Here is an 11,869-nt window from a genome sequence, read left to right as displayed (position 1 = left end):
CTTAGGAGAAATATTTTCAAACCTAAAGGGAGACAATGTGTGGAAAAGTATGTGTTGTACTAAGACTGACAGTTACTACACAGTATTCATTCTTGAAATATTCACTGAGTTCACATGATTATATTTAGTAGTAGAGAATTTCAGGGTAATAGTCTCACTCATGTTTGTGCCATTCTGTTTGTTTACCAGTGACTTACAAATAACCATATGGAGGCTCTGCCATTCATTCCAAGCGCTGAATCTCTAAAAGGGCCCTTAACTATTTTTAAACTCTATAAAGATGCCTACCAATTTTACTTCTTTTTGAAATGAAACTCAGTAAAATTTCATCAAAATCAGCTGGTCCCAAAGTGTGTTGTGTTGCATAGAGACTCCACTGAGCTGTGCTTAAAATCAAGCCAATCGTATGTTCAAAATTATGTATGCTTTATTATGCCCAAGGGCTGGTTGTTTTATTATAGTATGTAGTGGTGACAGCACAAGTGTCAATACAATTAAGTTCAAAGGGATAGTAATAGACTGTGCAATTTTATAGCTTCTGAATAAGAAATGTACACGAGTGGAATAAGCGACTGCTCTAATAGATCTTATTTCTGCAGAGTGGAAAGTAATAGCCAAGAAACAGCATATATTAAATTAGATGCTTATTTACAGTACGTCATGTTTGTTGGGTCATACATAATTCTCACAAGTACACAATTTTTTTTAGAATTTTCAACTAAAGTAGGGACCATAGCACATTGATAAAAGGTACTGAAACAAGCTGGAGTAGTGCACGATATTAAATCACAGTAAAACAATAAGAAGTGTTATATTCCTACTGTGCTCAAGATACCATAACGGAAATGCACAGTAGGGATATAACACTTCTTATTGTTTTACTGTGATTTAGTATCATGCACTACTCCAGCTTGTTTCAGTAGTTTTATCGATGGTTGAAAATTCCACTTTTTTTGTGTACTTGTTTGTTAACTTTTTTTGTAAATAATTATTATGATTGGTGAACCCACGCATACTGCATTAAAAGAAAGAAATGGCGCCATGCGCCCCAGTTATATCAATTATCATCTGAAAAGTGAAGTATCCATTATGCTTCGTTGTCAGCTATGTTCAACCCAGTACAAATCAAGAATTGTTTGAAAAGGAAAACCTCTGCAATCAAAGTAGCCACTATGAAAAATACGGACAATTTCAGGAAGCCATCACGTGCTACTGCCAAATCGACACTATTCGCTGTCAACAAAGATAAATGGGACACAAAGGAGGACACTGATAAGTCCATGAAGAATGCATTGTATGTACCAAAAGGCACCTCTCCGGCCTAAGCGACGTTGAAGAGTGAAAAAATCAAGCCTGTAGCCTCAAGTTATGCTTGTCTGAAGGAATCAGTCAGTCAGTTAATCAGTCTGTTATATATATACTTTTAAAAATTCTGTAGTAACTTGTTGAAAGTATTTCGGGTCGATCTGAAAGCTTGTTTGGGCTTAGTTTTATCTAACCAATACTGCCTCATCATTGTCTGGGAAAAGTGAGGCTGGATGTTTTTTTCATGGGCCACTCCTACTCCTTTGTGGTCCCTACTATACAGTACTATTGTACTGTATGATATACTCCATCTTGTTTTCTAGTACACTCCACACTTTCAGGCACAAAACAAATGCAAGAAAACATATAAATGAGCATGTATGTCTTATAGCAATGATGTAACAAAATCACTTATGTAATTTTGTCACATGGGCATGACTGAATGGTTGTCATGACTGCAATATAAATATTAAATATCTTTGTCAATGTTTCCATATATACAACATAAAAGAGGCTACTAATTTAAGAGTGCAGTGTAAAATAGAGTCTAAAGCAGTTATACAGGTATAGCATATAGACACCATGTCACCATATAACGGACACTGGGACCAGTTGGTTGTGATGAAATCTTATTGCTATCAGGAGGTTGTGCTTTATCAGAGGTATGTAAGTTTGTGTTGGTAGAGATCTATAGGAAATTACCTGTTCATTGCCAAGGAAGGATTCTCCCATATAGCTATTTGTAATAGCTACCTGTACCATCACTTGTTCATTGCTTTTTATCACTGAAAACCCACTCCATTTTAAAATCTAATTCCTTCTTTTGTTATAGTATAGCTATGATACCCATGTGTGGATGTGACTGCTTTATTAGAGTATCTTGTAGTTGCTTATCTCGAGTCAGCTATGCAATAAAGAGGCACGGCCACCATGTTGCTCTCTACAGTAAACTATAGCTGATTGTAGCTATAGATCAGTAAGGGGGTGGTTGCACAACTCTGATCATTAAGGATGTTCTGGTTGTTTAAGGGTGTGGTTGAATCATGTGATATGCTTTTCATTATAATAACTGTTCCCCTGGCCAGCCTTAACATGCATATACACTTTACCTTTGACAACTGCAACACCAAGTACCGTATATGACCGTATTAAAGCCGGGCTCAAATACATGCAGGGGCTCAAATATACGCCGGGTACAGCTGAGAGACTGTCATAATAAACGCCGGAGCTCATTTAAACGCCGGGGTGCTAATGATATCATGCAGTGCACTGAAAGGGGTTCTAAACTCGTGTCAGCTGCTAACTATACAGTGATGTCTCGTCACCAGTCTTATGATGTCTTGTCTTGTTTGACTATGCCTTCTCTTCTGGTGATGGCCATAGTGTATTTATCGTGGTCATTGTCCGACTTCCAATGTTTTACCTAGCAGAGGAGTCCAAATGGGTTTATGTACGTGATGGGCTATGGATTTCGTATTTCATAGGTACTTGTACTGGCACCTGTCATTCTCGACGAGTGGCTAGTAAGAAATAAACGCCCGGGTCCAAATTAACGCCAGTCTCGTTTAAACGCCGGGTCAAAAATGATTTATAGGAAATAAACGCCCGGGCTTCTATATGATCATATACGGTAAGTAAACAGTGTAGACATGTTATGACATTTGGTGTACCTGCAAAACTTTCAGGAGAACATTTCTTTGCTCTGAAGTTTCAGCGTGAATCACGGCTCAGGAGATGGCCAACACTTGAGTGATATTTATGACAACCCCACTACATCATAAACCTTGATTCTCAAACTATAAAAGAACGAACAAAAAGTTATGCACATATACACACGCATGCTTGTACATAACACATCTAGTGTACCCAAATGCATGCAAACACACACTCACGCTTACACACTCCCATGCACGCACGCACGCACACACACACACACACCCACACACACACACACACACACACACACACACACACACACACACACACACACACACACACACACACACACACACACACACACAAATGCAAGAAGATTAATATATGCTTTATCTTCTCCTTGTGATGTACAGTATTGGAGCTAAACAACATAAAACAATTAGAGCTGCCAATACAACACATGATATGTGCACACAGTGGATTAAATTTTTAATTTAAATCACATGGCAAGGTGGTATCAGCAATGCTAATTTTTGTACTCCACATATATTGCTAAAAACACTAGCGTGAATCAGAGACGCATCATCATACATCTTGTGATCTCAAAGAAAGGGTTGAACTAAATTCAACCTTCACACCTCCTAATATTCTAAAAGATGGATTATATATCTATACCAGAACATCCCAGTTCCCTTACAAACCTTCTCAGTATAATGCTCCGCTTTCCTAGCTGCTAAACAACAAGCCTTAGCACCTAGAACAATGTTTGGTTGTGAAATTTTACATCGTAGGCTTATGACGTGTGAACAACCTCCATGAATTTGGTGACTAGTTGTATCTACGTGGTCATGTGAGACAATAGGAAAAGTATATTGGTGGGATCCTATTTTGGTGAGCACAGCAATTTGACAATTCACCAAGTAAAATCCTCACCAATCAAATCATGTATATAGTACGTTTCACACCACTGTGTTGAAGAAAACAAACATAGTATATCCCTAGAGAATAAACTGGTGATAGGTAAAGTGTATGATGACAGAAGTCGTGTATGATGACAGAAGACATCTAACTACTCTAGAAATTTCAGTGTACAGGAGTACCTTATTAATTTATAACCAGTCTGTACTCCATTATGGAATACTGTTAGGATGTAACACTGTCTAGACTGGAAAGACATCATACAGACAGGAAGAAGACCTTATGCAGTGCTGCCAGAATTAAGTACATTAACACCAATGGTACCTTGGTCACATGTGGACCACGACTGTGTGGTAATTTATGCATGAAGCAAGTGTAAGATGGTCACAGTCTGTATCAAATACATTGAAGATCTGCTGTACTTTGAAGTGTTCAGTTCTGTTTGACAATGTGGCCAATAAATCCAGTCACGCATACAGACAGACATTACCATAACAAAAATCTACAGGCAGTTGCAGCAAGTACTTGTAACACTGGTACATTTGCTGTTTACCCCAGAGTGATTCCCTTTCTGTTGGTGTGTGCAATTGCTTTAGTGAGAACCAGCCAATGGTAGGACCTGGGAGTTACGTCTGCAATTACAACTACAACCATTATCCTTCATTACCTACTGGTGTTATGTACAGTATGCCATGTACTATCCCAGTGTAAGAAGGAAATTTACAAGTTCAAGACAAAGACTCCATATCACATTATCTAAGAGTATATAGCAAGCAATGATGTTATTAATGACCAAATAAAAAGCCACTACCCCATAGATAATGTAATCAGGATGTTGCACTGCTGTGAAGATTTCCAGGGAGCAAGAAGATATCCCTAGCAGACAATTATTTACTTGGTTACACAATGGCTAGATCATGTTAGAGAACTGTACAAAACCAGCAAGGGTACATAACTTTTACAGCCAGCCAATGGTAGGACCAGGAGTGTATGTTCACTATACAAACCATAAGCAGCACTATCAGACCTTTATAAGTACATGATGTTGTGTACAAGGTGTCATGTACCATCCTGGTGTGAGATGAACCATGTGAGATGACAGAGAAGAGTGCACACAAGATGTCACAGCAAGGCGCAGTGAGAGCCACAGAAGATACTAGTAAGAGATACACTGATAATCTGGAGAGTTAGCAGCATTAATGCAAGGCTGTTTAGTGTAAGTGTATTACATCTTCTTGGTCTTCTACTGCAGCAATAGAATTAGATATGCTAACCATCAAATTAAGTGTCTTCTATAATAATTTCACAGCACATATGAGAAAACTACTACTACTGAATATGCTCCTTAGCCGCCAACGCGCGCTGTACAACCTTAGAATTATACTTTATTAAAATGCAGCAGCAATTTACAAGTAATAAGTGATAAAAATTGCTTAGATATTGATATGTCTATAGTACATGTAGTTACATAGTGTTAGAGTGGTGTTGTTTAAAGTCTTTGCAGACGTCAAGATTCAGCCGGTCAGTGAGTGATGGTAGCGGTCCCTTTGTAGTAGTAGTCTTGTTATCGTTTATCGTCAAACAATCTGCCATCTTGTTAGTACAACATCTGGAGCTGTAAGGTTAACACACATGTCTACTGCACACCATTACATGACAGCAAGAATCCTAGCTTCATGAGTAGAACTCAAAATAACTATAGTAGCTTGCCACACACAAGAATAAGTGCTGGTCTAACAGTAGTAAAACTATAGGGTATAATCCACCATTATTGTTACTAGATATATGTTTTCAGTGATGGCTGTACGATACATTGACGTGCCATTGTAACAGTGGACAGTATTTTGAGTACCAAAGAAATACCACAAGCACAGCATCCTTGTATATATACAATGGTTATGTCAGAATCATATCCTGCAGCCATTTTGAGTTATCTTTCGGGCAAAGCACTTCTATTACTTGTACAAAACTGGATTTTTAATCAGGCACTATTTCCCTTTAGAAACAGGTTGAATTGAGCCAATTAAGGAGCCAACGACAGCAACCACATGTTTTACATGAAAACAAATAGTTTAGCAAATGCAGATGAACCAGAGACTGATGCAATTTCTAGCAAACAGAACGCAACAGTTTTATTCATGAATGAGCCAAACTAACTCAGCCTACATCTCGACCCACCATAAGTGAAAAGAATTCAGAGAGTTCTCGAGTTAACACAGTGCAGTGTCCTATGAACTTTGTAGAGTTAGTAGTTACATGGTCCTGGTGATGATGTCCATTCTTGAAGGTTATAATTAGCAATAGTAATCTATTACTTTAATAAAACAAGAATTGCACCTTAAACTATATGTATTATCGGTTGAAATTTCTTAACCTTGTACAAGTCTTTTATTATAAACAAGTATGACAGGTTATGATGCAGTCTATGACAGGTTATGATGCAGTCTATGACAGGTTATGATGCAGTCTATGACATCACAACAAGTGGAGGCTGAAGGGTACAAGCACTGTTGTGATCTAACCAACATCACAGCAGGAACTCATTCAGATTTCCTTACAGCAATTAACCAAGAATGATATGTACTGCTTGTAGGCATACATACAACTGTTGTAGTCTTGAGTATCAATAATCAAGTAAAATTTCAGGTAACCATAAAAATCAAATTTACCATGGCAAAACATTGGAGTGGCAGGGAAAGATAGATGTTGGAGGGTAGAATATTGGAGGGAAAAGAACCGGAACAGATAAATATTAGTGGGTAGAAGTGAAATATGTATTGGCAAACATTTGATGGAAAGAGAACAAATGCTTCTGGCTGGCATACAATGTACAAACATTTTAGCTGTATATGTCATTGATCCCACTCTTAACATTTTGACATCAATACATGAAAGGTAAATTTACATTTCACAGAAGTACAATAGACAATATCCCCCTCCCTCCCCCTCACACACACAGGTGGCTACTATACTGAGGAATACTCACAAGCACTATTGCTCCTCGGAGAAGATTGTTGTTGGTGTCTGTTTGATGGTTTACCGGCTCCCAGGTAGCCTCTGCAGTTGGCAGCTCCACAATAACAACGCTGAGCAGTTGCCTCACTACAAACAAGAACAGTATCACACACATGAACAAGAAGTTGATGTGTGCACACACATGAACATCCTTTACTATATCACTTCTTTTGCTGAATGACAAGTGATTTTAAAGGTTTCAACATTTCTGCTTAATTACCTGTATTGGAAGGTTGCCTTTTACTATTGCTAGATCATTAGTAGCTTTGTAAACACTATTACTACTGCTATTCAGTACTTCTCTACTTGCTATATTTCAATCATCTGTTAAACATTACAAGATATTTTAGTATGCCAAAGCAACGAGTATGATAAGAATGGTACTTAATTGTATTGCATGGTTACCATAGATGGGCATGCCAGCTAAAACGACAGTTCATAACAACCCTTTGTAAATACAACATTTGAGAGGGTACGGCTATACCATGCTACGGCTATACCATGCTACGGCTATACCATGCTACGGCTATACCATGCTACGGCTATACCATGCTACATGTAGATATCAGAGATGTAACATCTAGGCAGGTTGTCTGTCTAACAGTAGACTGAGTTCAGCAATAAGTGGTATCCAAATTCAATTATATTTCTCTTAGTATTGGCAAGGAAAGAAATAAAAGCTTTGGAATTTTAAAAACACATTGGTTTCTCTAAATAGAGAATAAAGCTGAGCACAGGAGAAACACTTGATTGCACAGCATTGTTAAATGTTTGTCATCGGGCATGAATCCTTACCCAAATCTTTGGAATTGATAGTCAAATGTGAGTTCCTCCCCAGCTGAAATGTTTCGTAGTGTGAAGAAGCCGATTCTTAGTCTTCCTTCAACTGTCCACTACAGTGGAAAAGAAATGAATAAACAATATAGTATGTGTGTGGATGGTGGTGTGTGAGGAAGATGTGTGGAGGAAGATGTGTGGAGGGTGGTGTGCGTGTGTGTGTGTGTGTGCCGCATATGTGGCGATCCAATGGTTAGGTGTTGACCATGCACACAGACACAGGCCTTCTTCTTAGACCACATGTGGTGTATGCATATGTGAATGCATATATCCTTTCTCTCCCATTCCCAGCTTACTTTCTGTGTCTCACAATTGGGGTCACAGCTGTGGTTGATGAACCTGGACAGGTTACCACAATGAGTAGCATCAAGAATCTGCAATAACATCGACAACATCATCACAAGCCACAACACCACACACGTACACACACAAAACACAATAGTAAGCTAAAAAACTAGCGAACCACATCAGGTCCCACAAAATAGTGGTCTCCTCTACAAGCACATCATGTTAGCAATATACAACATGTAAGTTATTTTACCATGTTTGTGTGCACATAGTTTAATGTTATGCGATTTTGAAGCCATTTTGCATGTTGGAAACTTAATGGACTAATAGGTGCCTGTATCTCCACGTAATATGCAGCACAGCCACTGAACATTCAGTATTGATGAAAGAATCAATGGGTCATAAGCTAATGTAGACTACACTGTAAAACAAGCTAGCTAGTGTAGCACTCAATAGACTTCCTTACTATAGTTGACATTTGGGGGAAACACTGGCCACAAAAATTTTGCCATAAAAGTATTCTAAAGAGGAAAGATGGTCAACAAACCTCAACATTTGTTTAGGACTGGAAATGACAGTTCTTTTAACACTACTACAAATTTTCCTGCACCGCCCAATTTTCTAGAACAGGGCAGAATAAGGAATACCTTGTAAAATAGCACATTACATGTACATGGATAGCTTTACATATAGGGTTGGGATTGTTGCACACAAATCTTTACAGTTTATAAGATAACTTAGCAAAGGCTAACAGTGTATTTCAGATGATCTGTTTTCATATTTCCCAACCCTACAACATGACATACAACTAGTCAACTAACATCATCAGCTTTCAGTGACATGAAGTAGTAATGGCGTCTCTTCTCCATTGAGTACACCTTCTTGCGTTCTTCAAACTCAGCCACAGAGCACACCTCACCACAATACTCCATAACAAACATGTCCCTATAGTAACCAAAGGGCAATATATATAGAGGGTATAATAAGAACCAATAGATGGGAAATTCTATAGCAATACAGCCCGAATATTTTTCTTAAAAACCCTTAGTGTCTTAAAGAAATGATAAATTCATAAACTAAATATAGAAATTATTTGGTAACCATAGATCAGCAGGAAATAAAGATGAGGTTTCTAAGCCAAATCATTCAGAGATGTAGTTCCCAAAGCTTATCAGACAGTTTCAGTCAGGACTTCCTTCATTCAAGGATGATGTCATCACAAGCAGGGAAACAAGAAGTTACCGTAAAAGGTTATTTCACTATCATTACAGCTATTGCTATGGTGATAGTAGTAGTTGAACATTCTTGCAAGGTTAAACATACTTATTAATGGGATGGTAGGTCAGGTAGCCACTTACTTTGGCAAGTCCATTAAGGCTCGAAGCCCCCATCCCTTCATTTCTGTCTTAAACACCTCAACAATAGCATACTCTGCCTGCAAGAACAAACAATGATAAGAACTGTCATCTTTATACATACAGTATCAACTAACCCTTTGAAATCTTTTATTAGTACAATATTCCCCACAGGGGCATCTTGAACTACTACAGGGTTAAAACAACAATTTAAAAATACAGTCATATTTTGCATGTACCATATCATATGTGTATATATTGTACTTTGTGACACTGTTTCCTTTTTAATATATGCCACACACACACACACACACACACACACACACACACACACACACACACACACACACACACACACACACACACACACACACACACACACACACACACACACACACACACACACACACACACACACACACACACACACACACACACACACACACACACACACACACACACACACACACACACACACACACACACACACACACACACACACACACACACACACACACACACACACACACATGCACTTAAACTTTTTCAAGCTGTTGTGGCTTTAACATTGGAAACAAATGGAAGTAGTGGATTATAACTGGTCCATATATAGTGACAATAAGGATTACACATTGTAACCAAAGACATGCACTATTTGCCATATCCCAAAATGAAATTCATCAGTGTAACTTTAGCACATATAACGTGTCAGCTGTTTGAGGACAGTTCCAAAAGGTTCTCATCAAGTTCATGATATGTACATATTTACACTGTATTTAAAAAACACACACATAAAGACATCATTACCATTCTATTAGTAATAATCTGTTAAGACAGTCTTCTCCGCAAGCTGTCTCAGGATCATCCATTTCTACAGGTGGATAAAATATGTGACTTAGAAACCCTCTCCTGTCAGGTCACTTGTATAATAGGTTACAGATAACACACTTATAGTAGCCGTAACTATGTTATCATGACCTGTCTAATGCAGCCACATGTTAACAAGGTCACTCATGAGTGACTGAAGTAGGCTTTATCGTCAAAATGGCAGTCAAGCATACAAGGAAACACATTTTAAACTGCTTCAAATTAAACAACAAGAAATTCTCTTCCACTCCACGCATTCACGGCACATTATAACAGCAGTAAATTAGTTAACTTTCTGAGCTATTTACAAGCCGCATGACAACTCACAATAGGGCACCATATGAATGTAGTACTGAGCTTTTGCAAAGCTGTATATAGTACCAGTAACTCTTCAAAAATTCTGTTTACATTTTTCCATCCTAGTTAAAGGATTGTTTATTGTTTAGAATACTCCATCTCTCATAAAAAGCATTCACAGTCCAACACTTGTATGAGTTCTATTGAGCTGTTGAAGGCAATCTATCCTCCAACAATTTTATTGCTAACATAAATATATTACACTGTTACAGCACCACTTCAAATAGATGAAATAACATTCACACACACTCCTGAAAACCTATAACAGGCTAAAAAAAATCTTTACAGAGGAGGGCTTTATGCTTGTTGGAAAAGCATGTCCATTATACATATAAGTGTAGTACTTCACACTACCACCCACCGAGCTGCAAATGTTCTGACATTATTATTATTTGTGTGTTGCTGATTAACAAACACTACATTTTTGTTCAAAAAGGGAAGCCTACAAATTGTAGGATATTTCTTCACTGTCTCTCCTTAGAGAGGTAGACGGAGCATGTCTGAGTGAACACTAGTTACCTCAGAGCAACAATACAGTACCTGCTGGAAGTACACTTCATGAATTTGGTGTTTTTGCTAATGAGCTGTGCAGGCCTGCAGAATTTAATGGCTTCCAACGTGATATTTTTTTTCAGCAGAAGGTACATACGTAGCTGACATGATTCCCCTTCTGCTAAATACACAAACGTGCACACGCAAGTCTGTGTCACCGTGACCTTTACTACACATTTCTAGCAAGCAAGCTAGCAACTAAGATATTATTTATTTGTTAATTAGCAAGGGTAAAAACGCTAATCTACAGAAACAACTTTTAGCTGATCAGCTAAGAAGCGTTGAAATCAAATAGCTAGCTGCATGGTTCCACCCCACAAGATTAGTAATACAACACTACAGCCCACAGAAGGCACTAACCTGGATCAAACTGACATTCACAAACCATCTTCTTAGCTCTCTTCTTGTCCCTGCTACACGTTGTATCGTCCAGATAGACATTTTCGGTTATCATTTCAAATGGAACAGGGTGACTGTTGGAGTAGTACATTCTCAGTCTAGCTATATATATACAACAAAACGTAGAATCAGTGAAAATATAACGCGACAGCTTATACACACACAAAATACCTTCAATATATATAGACGATGTTATTTTTCTCTGCTCAAAACGGATGGTCTTTCAGCAATCTACTTATGGCGCGATTCGGCAGTATGTGATTTGTGTAACGCCCTAGGTTAGTTTTATACTGTAGGCTTTCTTTTTATGATGCGCTAAG

At 38.1% G+C, this 11,869-nt stretch overlaps 1 protein-coding gene across 1 annotated transcript; it reads right to left on the bottom strand.

Annotated features, from left to right (window-relative positions):
- Nucleotides 1–5,251: 5,251 nt before the first annotated feature.
- LOC136240024 (histone-lysine N-methyltransferase SETD2-like) lies at nt 5,252–11,864 on the bottom strand. The gene is made up of 10 exons (XM_066030823.1): nt 11,721–11,864; nt 11,511–11,651; nt 10,182–10,245; nt 9,512–9,563; nt 9,378–9,454; nt 8,841–8,964; nt 8,028–8,105; nt 7,690–7,787; nt 6,866–6,981; nt 5,252–5,494 (listed from the first exon to the last, which is right to left on the bottom strand). Exons 2-10 carry the CDS (start codon nt 11,638–11,640, stop codon nt 5,457–5,459), a joined length of 777 nt encoding a protein of 258 aa, XP_065886895.1. The 5' UTR covers nt 11,641–11,651; nt 11,721–11,864; the 3' UTR covers nt 5,252–5,456.
- Nucleotides 11,865–11,869: the final 5 nt, after the last annotated feature.

The sequence above is a fragment of the Dysidea avara genome, chromosome 12 (genome assembly GCF_963678975.1).
Source record: "Dysidea avara chromosome 12, odDysAvar1.4, whole genome shotgun sequence".
Taxonomy (NCBI): Eukaryota; Metazoa; Porifera; class Demospongiae; order Dictyoceratida; family Dysideidae; genus Dysidea; species Dysidea avara.
The sequence above is the reverse complement of the archived record's forward strand: the minus strand, read 5'-3'. Positions and strand labels throughout refer to the sequence as shown.